The 14274-nt window shown below is 43.2% G+C and overlaps 1 protein-coding gene across 2 annotated transcripts; it reads right to left on the reverse strand.

Annotated features, from left to right (window-relative positions):
- Positions 1–1348: 1348 nt before the first annotated feature.
- Positions 1349–9412, reverse strand: LOC124479224 (histo-blood group ABO system transferase 2-like). Of its 2 annotated transcripts, XM_047037844.1 has the most exons (11): positions 9339–9412; positions 9023–9199; positions 8793–8907; positions 6426–6461; positions 6256–6294; positions 6031–6084; positions 5704–5757; positions 5289–5321; positions 5030–5164; positions 4808–4940; positions 1349–3901 (listed from the first exon to the last, which is right to left on the reverse strand). In XM_047037844.1, the coding sequence occupies exons 3-11, from the start codon at positions 8855–8857 to the stop codon at positions 3347–3349; spliced, it is 1104 nt and encodes a 367-aa protein (XP_046893800.1). In that variant the 5' UTR covers positions 8858–8907; positions 9023–9199; positions 9339–9412; the 3' UTR covers positions 1349–3346. The 2 variants fall into 2 exon arrangements, with proteins under 2 accessions (XP_046893800.1, XP_046893799.1); XM_047037843.1 differs by lacking the exons at positions 9023–9199; positions 9339–9412 and having other exon boundaries at positions 8793–9007.
- Between the last annotated feature and the right edge of the window lie 4862 nt (positions 9413–14274).

Raw genomic sequence — 14274 nt, forward strand, 5'->3', positions numbered from 1 at the left:
ATTTTATTTTATTACAAGCTTAATTTAATCAATTTGGCGCCCAAACACAAATCGTTTAATGATAAATCATAACCTATTGCAATTCCGGCACTGGTGAGTTTACAAAGACATCGTAATTTCCACATGTTGAAACCGAAATGTATGAAAATATCCTTTCATAAAAACTAGAGAACTATTCGATAGTTCGTCAAACAGAGTATTTGATTGGGTCAAACTCTAACATAAAGAAGAAAATTGGCTTTAGGTAATAACATGGTTTTATATTGAAATGCAAATTATCGTTCAGATTAAATAGCCACATTTAAAAACAGATTCCAATTAGGCTATCGATTAATTACATTCGGTTAAAGACATTCACGTATCAATTTAACCATTTGAATGTCTTTGGCGAAGTGGTTCGAAGGAGAAAACTCCCTGGAAAAGCTATAGCACAAGGAAAGCCCAACTGTGTAAGACTATCATGCTAATTTTCAGACAATAATCTAAATATCTGTAATTATTTGTATTTGTGAAAGTAACAAACACTGCACAGTTTATATGTTCAGATGTTTTTATTTTCAAATACAACACAATTATTGGAAAATCAAATAAAAATGTCTTGCTGTACAATTTTGATTGAGACATTGATTGATGTTGCAAGTTCTGTACAAGATCAGACATTCGTGACCTATGGACCTATATTTATTGGGTTCCTCTCTTCGAATGCATGCTAGGCTTCTGCTTCAGCAGTCAGCCAACGAAGCTCGAGCTGAGCGCCTGCTGCTGTGCTGACGTCACAATGCACATACGCAGGCAGAGGCCTTTATATATATCTATGGGCACTGCAGAGGTGACTGAGTGTGTGACAGAGGAAATACTTTTTGTGTAATTTAGAGGGGAAAATTCATGCATTTAGCTTCAGAGTCAATCAAGTAAATGTGTTCCGAACACTAATTTAACTCCCGTGCTGAGACAGTGTGCAAAGCTGCATTTGATACCATTCACCACAACATTCTTCTTAAACGGCTAGAAAACATGGTGGGTGTCAGGGGCGCACTGTATTGCAATGGTTTGCTTCCTACCTCGAAAAGAGGACTTTTTCTGTAAAGTTAGGAAATTGTTCCTTGTCATCTGCGCCTGCTCTGTTTGGTGTGCCCCGGGGATCCATTTTAGGACCTTTATTGTTTTCTCTTTATATGCTCCCCTTGGCCCTCCCTTTTCAGAAGCATAACCGTTCATATCACTGCTATGAAGATGATTCTCAGCTTTACCTTCCAGTAAGGCTTGACAACACCGCTTCCTTTGATGTGTTATTGGAATGTGTAGATGATATAAAGAGGTGGATGACAAATAACTTTCTGCAGTTAAATGAGGATAAAACAGACGTTTTAATTCTGGGTTGCCCGGCACATTCCACTCCAGCTATGAAAGCCCAGTTAGGTCCTATCTCAACAATCAAGCAAACAAATCCAAAACCTAGGAATGACCTTTGACTCTTCACAATTTTTTGACAAACAAATTAGTGCTGTTATTAGAGGAAGCTTTTTCCGTTTAAGATCTATTGCAAAGTTGAAGAATCTTCTTTCAAGCAAAGATTCAGAAGTCGCAATTCATGCATTTGTAACATTACAATTAGACTATTGCAACTCAATTGTGGTCTTCCTCACTCTACATCTCGATTACAAATTGTTCAAAATGCAGCTGCAAGACTTTTGACAGGGTCTAGAAAGAGGGGTCATATTCTCCTGTTTTGGCATCCATTCACTGGCTTCCCATTAAGTTTAGAGTTGATTTGAGGAGGCATTGTCTGGCTAATGCACCAAGGTATATTTGTGATCTCATTGTGCCATACTGTCCTGCTAAGGCACTCAGATCTTCAAAACACCTGCTTTTAAATGCGACACGATGTCGCTACAAATTAAACGGTGATCAGGCTTTTTCTGTGGTTGGGCCAAAGTTTTGGAATGCTCTCCCTTATCATGTGAGATCTGCTCCTTCATTGGAGATTTTCAAATGTGAAGGCTGGCAGAAGACTGGTGAGTTTACACCAAAACTCTGAAGGATTTAGTTTATCTTCCACTCTGTCTGCATAAGTAGCACCTGACAGTCTAGTAGCGTCATGTAGATTTGAGTCTGCAAGCCGTCCACAAGAGGGCAGTGTAACCTCACATCTCAAACTAGATCTCACATTTACACCGTCCTGAAGTTTACAGTTTTTTCCAATTGCTTAAGCACAATTTTGAAAACAAGACTCACTTTGTCAAAACACAACACACGTTTTACACAACACACAAGTAGCAGAACACCTCCAATCTTTTGCAAAATGAAACACTTTGTTCAAAACTATACAATCATGTATAAAATGTTTTTATACTTATTACACCTAATTGGTGTGTTTATAGTTGAGCGCTTTAGTACTTGTTCACCCGATGCCCGTGTTGGATCCACATGTGGCATTTAACAAGACAGTGTCTCAAAATGGCAATGAAGTGATGTCATCGTACATTTCTGTGTCAAATGTAGAAAAGTGTGTTTAGCGATTTGCAATACACTGTGTGTAGTATTTAGCAAATGGTGTGAGGATTAGAATGTGCTTATAGTTGTGCAGGTCTGGGGTTTTGTTTTGCTCCTTGAGTGTCAGATTTCACTGTGTGTTATTTGACATTTTTGCGTCTAAGCATTTGGAAAAAACTGTAAGAGTAACAATGGATGATCGGTGTTAAACAGTGGCCCGGGAGTTACTGTCAGACCAGCCCACTCAGTACACGGCGCGCGGCCCACTCAATGCATCGCACGTATCGACCAATCAGTGGCCTACTTGGAAAAATCCCCCGGTTTCCCCGATGGCCAGTCCGCCCCTGGTGTTCAACCAGCTGGTCATAGATTCCAGTTGCCCCATCGGAGCATCCAAGAAATACATTCAGAAATAGGATGTTTTCATCATAATCAGACCAGAGTTTTGGCGAACAGCAAATAATTTAAGACAAACATCAAAAGCATATCAAACAGACAATCACAAACTCTATTTCTAACAATAGTCCAGAATAGTTCTTCATAGTTTAATTGATAATCCTTCCCAGAGATACAAAATCAACCTGCATAACTGTTAGTTACCGACTGCACTTCAGAAAGCTTTTTCAGGGGATTCATAAGGAGGATGAGAGGAAGAGGAGGAGGAATCCACTTCTGTTCACAGATTCCTGCTCATGTGCCTGAATACGCCAGTTTACTTACACCCCACCTATGAACAAGACACCCAGTGTACAACTGAAAACCGAATGACTTCCACAAGATTATAGAAATGTACCCAGGGCTTGGGTAGGATACACTCAGTTGAAACAGTTTATGACATCACGTCCTTTTCCCCTCAGTTGGGCCGGAAGTCAGCATAGTTCTTGGCCACCCCTGAGAAGCGAATGATCTTGACATCCTTGCTCCAGCCATGGATGTCCTGCCACAGGTACTCAGGCGACAGCAACTTGGACGGCTTGTTGTACGTAAAGTACCTGTTCAGGTGGCTCTCTTCTTGCCACGCTGCCTCGATCCCATTGGCCGTGTCCGCCTCAAAATTTCGACGGCAGGTCTCTGTCATGGCACGGACATCCTCCAGCAGTCCTCCAAAGACGGCGCCTCCGTAGTAGAAGTCTCCCTCCCCCCAGGGGATGTAGGCCCGTGACTCCGGACGGCGTTCGTACGGAAGGCTTCCTCGATCCGTAGCATAGTAACCTGGGTGTATCGTAGCAACCAGTCGACCCAGAACTTCCACCCCAAAGTGAGCGTGGAACTTGGAGTCGACGTCCAGACAGAAGATGTAGTCTGCTTGACCCCTGATCGTATTCTCGATGAGCAGCTGGATCATCTCCATCCTGCGAGCTGAGATTTCCTGCCAGCGGTTGGAGCTGGGCACCTTCAACACTCTCACCTACAGTGGGAAGAGGAGTGGAGAATGGAGGAAAATCTAGAAGGACGTGTTCTATTACTCTTCAGCTTAAGTACGTACACAGAAGGACACTGAATGGACACTGATATGGACATTGTTTTTCTGCACACTAGTCACTCATACACTGTCACTTTCAGCTACTGGTTGCTCTATCAGTAACTTGCACTACTGTCACCTCACTGTACCTCGCCAACAGGCTCCTGTATGGTCATTGACATTGCACTATTGTACTGTACTCCACTTAGGTTAGAATAGGTTATAGGGTTGGAACAGGTTCTTGTGCATTTAGGGTTAGTATAGTGTACTATCTATTGTTATCTGTAATTTAGGAAGTTTTAGTATTAGGGTTAGTATAGTCGATATTTATTGCTATCTGTATATGTAGGAAGTTCACTTATTTAAGCTCAGCATTGATGTAAATTGTGTTCCGTGTACTTATATGTTATGTTATGCCAGGTGCTTGCGTTGTCTTGTCTTAAGAATTTCAGTGCCCAATCTAACCTTGTGTTGTTCTGTGTACCTGACAATAAAAGACTTGAACTTGAGAAGAGTCAAAATTGCCCAGTTGCCCTTACGGTGCGTTCACACTGCAGCGGGGCGGGCAGAGCGGGGCGTCTGCAGTGTGAACGCATCATAAGGTGGAGCGTCTTGAGATGACGGAGGAAACACAGCAGGGTTTTTGGAGATGTACGTGTATAAGACAGCAGGACTGTGGATGTCCAGGCTTACCTGTTGTAGCCATTTTTACCTAATTTGTTTGGCTGTTGTTTCTTTTAAGTTGATCAGTAAACAAACAATATTATACACTTTTTGGATTATGGACTTTTATTTTTGACATTTGTATCGAGTACTAAATAACCTTAGGTCCTAGGTTCTACTCACACTTACCCGTCTCCCTTCTGCCAGGGTAACATTTGGAATGTCTCCAGGTCTGTCAGTAAATATGTAGTAGTCAACCTTATAGCCAACCATGTAGTGCTTCTCTGCCGTCTCTAGGAAGTCTTTCAGGAATGCAACGTACCTGAAAGGAACATTTAGAGAACCCTTGGTTTTCTTTAGGAAAATCAAGCATTTTCAACATTATTGGATTTAATTATTTGTTCCACCTACTTTCCCAGAGCAAAGACGGTTGTTGCTACGGTGATGTTCATTTGCTCGTAGATGCTGTCCAGGACAACTGAGTCAAAGCCCCCTTCCCAGACTATAGGAGCCATCCAGGGTGCCACGGAAACCACATCTGTACGACTTGAACACACACACACAAACATTAAAATGATTGGTTTGCATGTGCCAATGGGTGGAACCAGAAGAGCATGTAGTTAAACAAATTTCAACAACATGACATAAACATGGCCTTATCAACACTCACCCCGACACCACACTGGGCTTCTTGTACAACAACCTGCAGAGACAAGACACTGTTGGACGGACAAGGACACAAATTGCCACTGTGCAAGACTGCCACCTAAAGCGTTGACTCAATCTGATGATACGTTGTGATGGACACACAGGCTCATTCATTCTTAAGAACGCACACTTAAAATAAGTCAGGTGTTGTATTTATGGTGTAAATCAATGTATTCAAATTAGGGCTATCAAAGTTAACTCATTAATCATATTATATAATGCAATTCAATATTTTAATCGCTTGACAGCCCTAATTCAAATACATTAATCTGATAACTTGTGTCTTTCTGCAGGGCTAACGTGTCTTTCTGCAGGGCTAACGTGTCTTTCTGCAGGGCTAACGTGTCTTTCTGCAGGGCTAACCTAGGCTAACGTACCCCTGTGGAAGGATCTTGTTCCGGGTCTTGGAGGGGTGATGGCTGGACAAAGTTCTGTGAAACAGAAGACAAGGTTTTATAAAGGCTTTTAAAAGGAGATTATTTGTTATTTAAATGATTTTTAAATTGGCAAATAAACTTTCCAAAACCAGTGAAATCATTAAGCTTACAAATGTTCAAAATATGTTCATATGTCAAGTTACAAGCTAGCACATTTGTATTACAAGGTTGCAAATTCATTTTACAAGCTTGCAAAACTCTTCTTTCCACATTACGGCTTTTCAAACAGTGTATTTTAAACCTTCAGAGATCGGGCACTATTCTCACCTCAGGAGTAACAAGCCGCAGGTTGAATTAGCACCATTATCATGAAATCTGTCACTAAGGATACAGACAGAAAGAAACACAGTTAATTCGCAGACACCACCAACATATTGAAATGCCTGCATACATGCATGATCTGTCCAAGAAATGTCACAATCGTCATTACAATTGTTGTTAACCCATTGTCATATCATAGAGTACTATTGATTAAATTAGAAGTATACTAACCTTTTCCTGTCAATAATACCGATATCATGTAGGACAGGCCTATTGGAAAATACACAACAGTACAGTAGTATGTCATAAACTTCATAGAACCCAAGTCAGACAGACAGACAAGCAGGCAGACAAGCAGACAGACAGATGAGCAGGCAGGCAGATGGAGGCAGTAGTATTACCTGATGCTTTCAGAATAGAAGCAGGCATAGACGATCCTGTAGGCAGATGGAGGATGGGACAGCAGAGAAAATCAGTGGTTATTGGACAAGACTGCTTAAACACAATCCACATACTGTACTATAAATGAGCGGTTAGGGAATCTGGCCATTAATCAGGAGGTTGCCGGTTCGACTCCCGGCTTTGCAAAATTACGTTATGTCCTTGGGCAAGGCACTTCACCCTAGTTTAAAAACCTGGGGCTTTTTTTTTTTTTTACCTGCAACCTCTTGATCTGATCTTACATCTGAGCTGCACCAAACCTGTTCTCTGTTTACCCAGAGACCAGTTCTCTCTCCACCTGGAAGGACCACCCCCATCACTCCCAGATTACTGCCCTTGCCTCAGGTATGCAGGGAGCTCTCAGTGCCACTAAGGACCCAAACAACAGAACTGAACCACCTGCCCCCGTTGACCCTCCCCATGCTGACCTGCCCCTAGTAGAGGTCAAGAGGAAAACTAGCTTGTCTTCTTATTTGTGCTTTTGGAATGTAGCCAGGGCGAGGCCTCCAGAGCCACCGAGACAGCTCCTGTTACAGCACACACACACGCACACCTGAATACTGAACACCTTCGGACGTGGAAGGTAATTCCTGTTACACCCTTCATCCTGATGCAAAATTAATGGACACACCTAACAAACAAATACACACATTGAAAGAGAACTGGGGGGGGGGGGGGGGGGTAAGTGTTGGGTAAGGCACAAGACGAGAGAGAGAGAGAGAGAGAGAGAGAGAGAGAGAGAGAGAGAGAGAGAGAGAGACAGAGAGAGAGAGAGAGAGAGAGAGAGTTCAGGCAGCCTACCTGTCCAACAGTGTATGCCACTTTACTTTTTTATAGAAGTATTCAAACTGGTTTCATGATGCCATCAGCAAAAATTGTCCTCTAAAAGATATGTTAATTTCCTACCATTTCTTGACATTAAACAAGTCTTACTCAGGAGAATGTGACAAGGAAGTGACAGAAGCTAAATCAATCTGCACATTCTGGATTCTGAGACAACTTCATCAGAATCCTGCTTTTAAAACTTTGATTTAAAGATCCGAAAGAGTCCACTTAGGGTGCCTTCACACGTATTAGTCCGTTTGCTTGGTCCGAAAACGGTTGAGTTGCTACTTTGTTGCATTTTTCATTAGGTCCGGTTAGTGTTCACACGGTCCTGTTTTAAGCATACCAATGCTTGTAAAAAAACAACGATGTTTGTAAAAAACAATGACAGGCGGTAATACTGGTTGTTAATATATTGGACAGAAAATGTGTGAGGGAAAATCACTTCCTTTTCACGAACAACAATGGAGCAACAGCAGCGTTTTGCGATTGCAATACCAGAGCCCGTCTACGAAGGGCCTATCGACTCCCTGTCGAAGACCCATTTCGTCCGACGAGCTACCACTTTTACACAGAACATCATGCACGCACTTTTATGTATTGCTGCCTCAGTTTTTTAACTATCAACCGACATTGGTCCACTGTGCAATAATGACCCTTTATTTCAGTATATCACTAAATGTGTCACTTATCTCTGCCGAGTGTCAACATCCTTTTTCAACCGACGCACTACATTTTGGTTTGCTTCCTGGAATAGGTCAATAATATGTCCGATTAAGTTCACACCTAAAGCGAACCAAACCATGGTTCACTTGGAACCGGACCGAGTCCCGTCTTTTTACGGGGACCATGGTTCGGTTGTTTGGTCCGCACTAGAGTTCGAATGCGTGTTCTCACCTCTCCAAACGAACCGGACTTACAAAGAAAACGAACCATGGTCCGAGTGAAACAGATCAAACATGTCAGGTGTGAAAACACCCTTATTTGAAGTGTTATGCCTACTTATTTATGACATTTACACTGTGCGTTTCACCGGTCCAACTGGTTTCACCACCAGGCAGATAAGTAACCCAGAAATACCCAGTTTGCTCATGTTTCAGCTTGTCTATGATGATTGTTTACAATGGAGAGGGTTTAGCTTAAATCCGTCTTATAAATGAAGACAGTACCGGTCCTAGCACACCTTGTGCCCTAGGCAAAATGTATCAACAGAAGCCCCCCCCCCCCCCCCCCCCCCCCCCCCCCCCGGGTGGGGGGCGGCACTATGATACATGATCATATATCAACAGGTATGATATATGATCCGCAACATGGAGCTATGAGGTGGCGCGGTTGGCACCCTATGCTGGTTGTGCGGGAGGGTTAATTAATGGATGCACCGCCTATGTCGCCTGTACGAAGGACCGGCCCTGAATAAAGACATTACATTTCTCAGTCACGCAAATTAAGCGTTATTCCAATTAAGAGAGAGAGGATCATATACCATGAAACCATGTACTCACAGTAGTATCAGTGCGCCAGTCAGACACAGGCTGTAAAGCTTCATGTTGGGTGTACACCCCTGCATCTTTCCTCCTTGTCTCTGTCCACGGAAACAGTCCTCTCTTCCTGTCAAGGCTTGTGTGTTGGGCACAACCAAGATAGGATTCGTTTGTGTTAGTGAGTTCCTGGAACTTTGCTCTCCCAAGGGCGTAGTTTATAGTTGTCCGGACTACCTTGACTGCCAACCCACCTGTTGCCGGGGGTGTGGTTAGAACGTTAGACTACCCTTCTGGGCGTGGATATAATGTTGCAGTAGTAGGGTGGTGAAAACTCCTCCATGCATAGGTGTGGCTGAACTAGACAGCAACCTTTGTCCTGCTACTCCAGTGGCGATTTCTTTAAGACTGCAAGAAGAAGCTCAGCTTCCCTAAAATGTATAAAAAAAATGAATGGTCAAATATTTACTATTGTGTTTACAATTTTAAATGCGTTTGAACACGTTGATCTCGAAGAAGAGTTCGTCAGATATAGCAGGTCGACTGGCTCGATTTCCTTCTCATACTTACCCTTAGTCACAGTGCATTTCCCTGTTGAAGTCCATTGACTTGGTGCTTGTTTGAACCGTTTTTTTCAGTGCTTCGAAACTATACGGTCATTGGATAAATGCTGCAATCATGTCCCGCCCACGGACGCTCGGTGTCTATGGGGGTGAATGGAGGAGTGGGCTGGCCTGTACTCCGGGCTTATGCGTGATGAGTGGAGGTTTTGTCGAAAGACTGCGTCTCCTTTTGATTGACAGCGATTTTGTAGTATATGAAAAGTCGCCGAAGTTATTTGAGCTCAGTCTCATCTCGGATTTTGCAAGTGTAGTCGAAAGACAAACTGCTGCCTGCAACTTATTTCTTGGTATTTGCTTGGCAAAATTGCTAGCCAATTTTTTCATCATGTATTTCATACAATTATACACCACATTTATTGTTTCAGTTTAACTAATTAACACAATTCCTCCTTTAAGTTTAATATCGTTTCGTTAAATCACTTTGATTCAGGGAGACTGAGGTCTGAACTTCAAAACCTTTATTCAGATCAGGACTCAGGTGTTGATGGATCCATAAGAAGCCTTCGTTTGAATGAACCTTGGAGAAACAATGAATGGAAATACTTACTAAATAATATGTGTATTTGCATAGGATGTGTTAGAAATTGCTTGCATATGTGTATTTAGATAATATGTGTTAGAAATATGTGTACTTAGATAAGATGTGTTAGAAAAACTTATTGCATAGAGATTTAGACAGGAGGGTTCTGTATGACAGTTAGAAACTTTTTGCATAGGATGTGGTTAGAAACGGCTTGCATAGAGAAACCACGCTCTAGGTTTCTAAGAAGACAGGATGTGTTAGAAACTGATACATGCGTCAGATCCCTTGTCCAAAGTAGGAAAGAAGTGTCAAGGTTTCCTGTGCAACAGGAACAGGTGCCCTGAATGACCTAGATTAGGAAAGACATGTCATATCCGTAAGGGGATATCAAGCAGTATGAAGCATATAAATATGATGTGTATATTACTCTGTCAAAGCACTCTGGCTAGCACTTTCTGACCTCAACACTCTACCTACCTCATCACACGAGCTCTCCTGCTCACCATCTACCTCTATTCACTCGGACACAGAGACTTCGAAAAGGGGATTTGTATTGTTGTTCATTTATAAAATCAAATAAAAAAGTTTAAAGACAGTCGCTGTCCATCCTCATTTGTGGCCCTCTTCCAGATCCGAGGGATGCACCACGCCACGCCGAGACCAAGATGAGTCCCGGGAATCACGACCAGCGATGACATGGGGTCAGATGGTTGAGCGGTTAGGGAGTTGGGCTATTAATCAGAAGGTTGTTGGTTCAATTCCCGGCCATGCCAAATGACATTGTGTCCTTGGGCAAGGCACTTCACCCTACTTGCCTCGGGGAAAATGTCCCTGTACTTACTGTAAGTCGCTCTGGATAAGAACGTCTGCTAAATGACTAAATGTAAATGTAGGAAATGACGTGTCTCACCTGGTGTCTGTATTGACGTGTGAAGGGTTAAGATTCACTGTATCAAACTGTTGAGACCAGAGGCGATTCTAGGATCAGACCTGTAGGGGTGCTCAGGCCCCAATGAGAATGTGATATGAATACAGGGCCTTGCAAAAGTGCTAAACCCCTTTGCTAATAACAGGCATGTAAACAGGTCGAGAAGTTGAGAAGGGTCCAGCTAACCCCTGACCCTCTAGGGGGGTCCGGGGGCATGCTCCCCCGGAAGAAAATGTATTAAATTAGAAAGTTAAGCGCATGAATCTGGTGCACTTTGAGAGCAAAATTAAGAGGCTAGATCTATGTAGAATCTGTGCTCTTTAAACAATGTCATATTCTTTTAACCATAAAGAAATATTTTGGATAGCATACATCATTTAAAAAAAAACATGATTACCTGAGTTGAACTACTGTAAAAAGCCAAAGTCAAAAGCATCACTTACTGTAAAGCTAACACACATCCAATAGACATCAATTTTAATATTGTATTAAAATAGTTTCTAGATGATGTAAGATGGGTCTGTAAACCTCTCCCCACTCTGCCTCTGATTGGCTGTAAGGTTTAGGCCTTAGGAAAGACGATTGAGCCAGTTGTAAAGTTGGGAAGCACGGGTAAAATGCTGCGTTGGCCACGGCCACGACCCGCCGATGAGAAAACGTTCTTATCGGATCTGCATGAATCACCTAGGTTACCCATTTTGGTTTCAAAAAGGCGAGTCTCACCTAAAGGGGAGGAGTTTGAGGAGGGGCTTGAGCACCCCTAAAAAGGGTCAAAAATCGCCACTGGTTCAGACTACTCTCGAACAGGTATAGTATTGTTCAAAAACAAAGGAATAAGGGAACAAACTCTTGATGTCAAAAGAAAATACTCGAGTGATCTTCATACCCGGAGACCCCGAGCATGACTGGGCTATAGACGAGACAGTTCTGGTTGATTTAAACGCTAATCATCACAACAACTCGTAGGAGCCCACGATCATTCAACACTTGGCGAAATTTCTAGCCAATTTTCATCATACATTTCATACAATTATACACCACATTTCTTGTTTCAGTTTAACCTAATTCCCACAGTTCCTCCTTCAAGTTTAATATTGTTTGGTTAGATCACTTTGATTCAGGGAGACTGAGGTCTGAACTTCAAGTCGTGTATTCAGATCAGGACTTGCAGGGCAACAGGGGAAAGCTGTGTGATTACTTGGTGTTCCTTAAAGACATGGAGTTGGACAGTGCAATGCCTCAGCTTTACAAACTGTTCTCGTTAGTGGCATTGGAGCTACATCTGCAGGTGTAGAAAGGAGCTTCTCCTGTTTAAAGCGGCTCCAGTCTTACACCCGTAACACGATGGGTCAAGGCTGTCTCAGCAGCCTGGCTCTGCTGGCCATAGAGAAGACACTGGTCAAGTCACTAGACGCCTCGTTGGTGAAACAGGGTCACAGAGCATTTTCTTGAAAAGGAACGTAGGGAAGAATTTAGGTATAAATACTATTTTTATGAAGTAGGCTGAAAATGAGCTTCCCCTCTATGAAAGACCAAGAACCGCCACAGGTAGAAACCCATAACTAAGTAACTTGAATGATTTATTATTAATTTCATGACATTCCTGAGCCAGTCACATGCCTTTGCCTGTAATGTTAACAGCAGGTGTTGACAACGTTACTAAATGATTATTCTGTACCATATCTATCTTAGGCCATGGCTACAGCAATACACAGACACTCTGTCACACACACATCTAATCTAGAAGTGGAACGTGAAAGAGGTTTTATTTTGGCAGTTGCATGAAACTTCATCACATCAGTGTTGCATGGTAAACTGACAATGCATTCCACTTCCTACTGCACTAAGATGGTTTTATATCAGATATGTTTGTTTTGGGTAAATATACGTTTGTAAATACTTTGACATTTAAAGGTCACATGACATGAAAACGTCACTTTAGAAGGTTATTTAACATTAATATGAGTGACCCCTAGCCTGCCTTTGGTCCCCCAGTGGCTAGAAATTTGGATAGGTGTAAACTATGTATTCTTCTCCGCCTTTGAGAAAATAGCTAAAACGCTCGGTTTTGAAAATCCCCTATTGTGACGCTTGCTACCCTTAGAATGTGGCTGTAAAATTAGCTCTGCAGCTAACAGCTGAGTTACTGTTGCTAATGTAAAGGTAGATAGCATCAAGTGTGTGTGTGAATACACATGCTGTAATGGCGATTGTTGTACACTTCTTTGTTAATTGGATAACCGTTCTGCAGCTGGTGTTATGGCGCGCGCGATATCCGCATTGTGATTACTGTGTGAACCTCTGCAAACCAGGGTGATCAGATGATAAACAGTCAATTCGAGGCATCTTTCAGCAACGGGGTTACGAGCCATTGCGATACAATCATTGTAAACATTAGCGGATGGTGCTGCTAATTGTGGGACTGCTCGTAGTGGCTGTAATTATGCACCAACGCTGAATTTCGGGAAATAGACTTCAGATACAGTATTAGGGGACCACTAAGGCCTATATAAAAGCATCCAAAAACAGCCACGTCACCCTAGTCTTTCTTACCTTGGGAACACTGTAGGCTGGTTATACAAGAACCTGCAGAGACAATGTGGTTACAGTTCTTTGTATATAGAGATTAGGACATGGTCTCATGCACTAAAGGATCCACCGACCATTCTGGTTTTACTAGTTTAGACTAACTGGGCCATAGGTAAACCATGGTCCACTGGCTGCCAAACACAACGCTGCAGTAGGAGAACTGGTCGGTGTAGCAAATATGTCAGTAGGATGCAATGTGCCCTTACCCCTCAGGAGCTAGCATGTCTCGTGTCCTGGAGTTGGAGAGGGGAGGAGAGGGTGGGAGGGGGAGGAGGAGGAGAGGATGGGAGAGGATAGGAGGGAGAGGATAGGAGAGGATGGGATATGAGGGGGAGGAGAGGAGAGGAGAGGAGAGGAGAGGAGAGGAGAGGAGAGGAGAGGAGAGGAGAGGAGAGGAGAGGAGAGGAGAGGAGAGGGAGGACAGGAGATGAGGGGGATGAGAGGATAGGAGAGGAGAGGGAGGGGAGGGGGAGGAGAGGATGGGAGGGGGAGGAGAAGGAGAGGGGAGGATGGGAGAGGATAGGAGAGGAGGGGGAGGAGGAGAGGATAGGAACTTCTCATCATCCCGGCCAAACCCTCCATCTCCCCTTCATCCTCTGCCAGGAATCTCGGGTTTACCATGGATGACGAGCTCTCCCTTACAGCCCACATTGCTGCATTCTCCTGGTCGTGTATATTCACACCCTCTACAACATCCGGAAGATCACTGGATACCTGTCTGAGCATTCCACCCAGCTGCTAGTCCAAGCACTACTGCAACTCGCTGCTCGCCGGTCTCCCAGCATGCGCAACAACCTACCCAGACGCCTACCCACTGTATGGACATACACCCTGAGTAGCCCA

This window comes from Hypomesus transpacificus, chromosome 17, assembly GCF_021917145.1.
Source record: "Hypomesus transpacificus isolate Combined female chromosome 17, fHypTra1, whole genome shotgun sequence".
Classification (NCBI taxonomy): Eukaryota; Metazoa; Chordata; class Actinopteri; order Osmeriformes; family Osmeridae; genus Hypomesus; species Hypomesus transpacificus.

Bases quoted from the DNA above. Each gene is read 5' to 3' on its own strand.
- LOC124479224 (XM_047037844.1), bottom strand. From the start codon at position 8,857: ATGCAGGGGTGTACACCCAACATGAAGCTTTACAGCCTGTGTCTGACT. The intron at 5,322-5,703 runs GTACGTTAGCCT...TTGTCTCTGCAG, and splicing joins AACAAGATCCTTCCACAGGG to GTTGTTGTACAAGAAGCCCA. The intron at 5,165-5,288 runs GTGAGTGTTGAT...TGTGTGTTCAAG, and splicing joins AAGCCCAGTGTGGTGTCGGG to TCGTACAGATGTGGTTTCCG.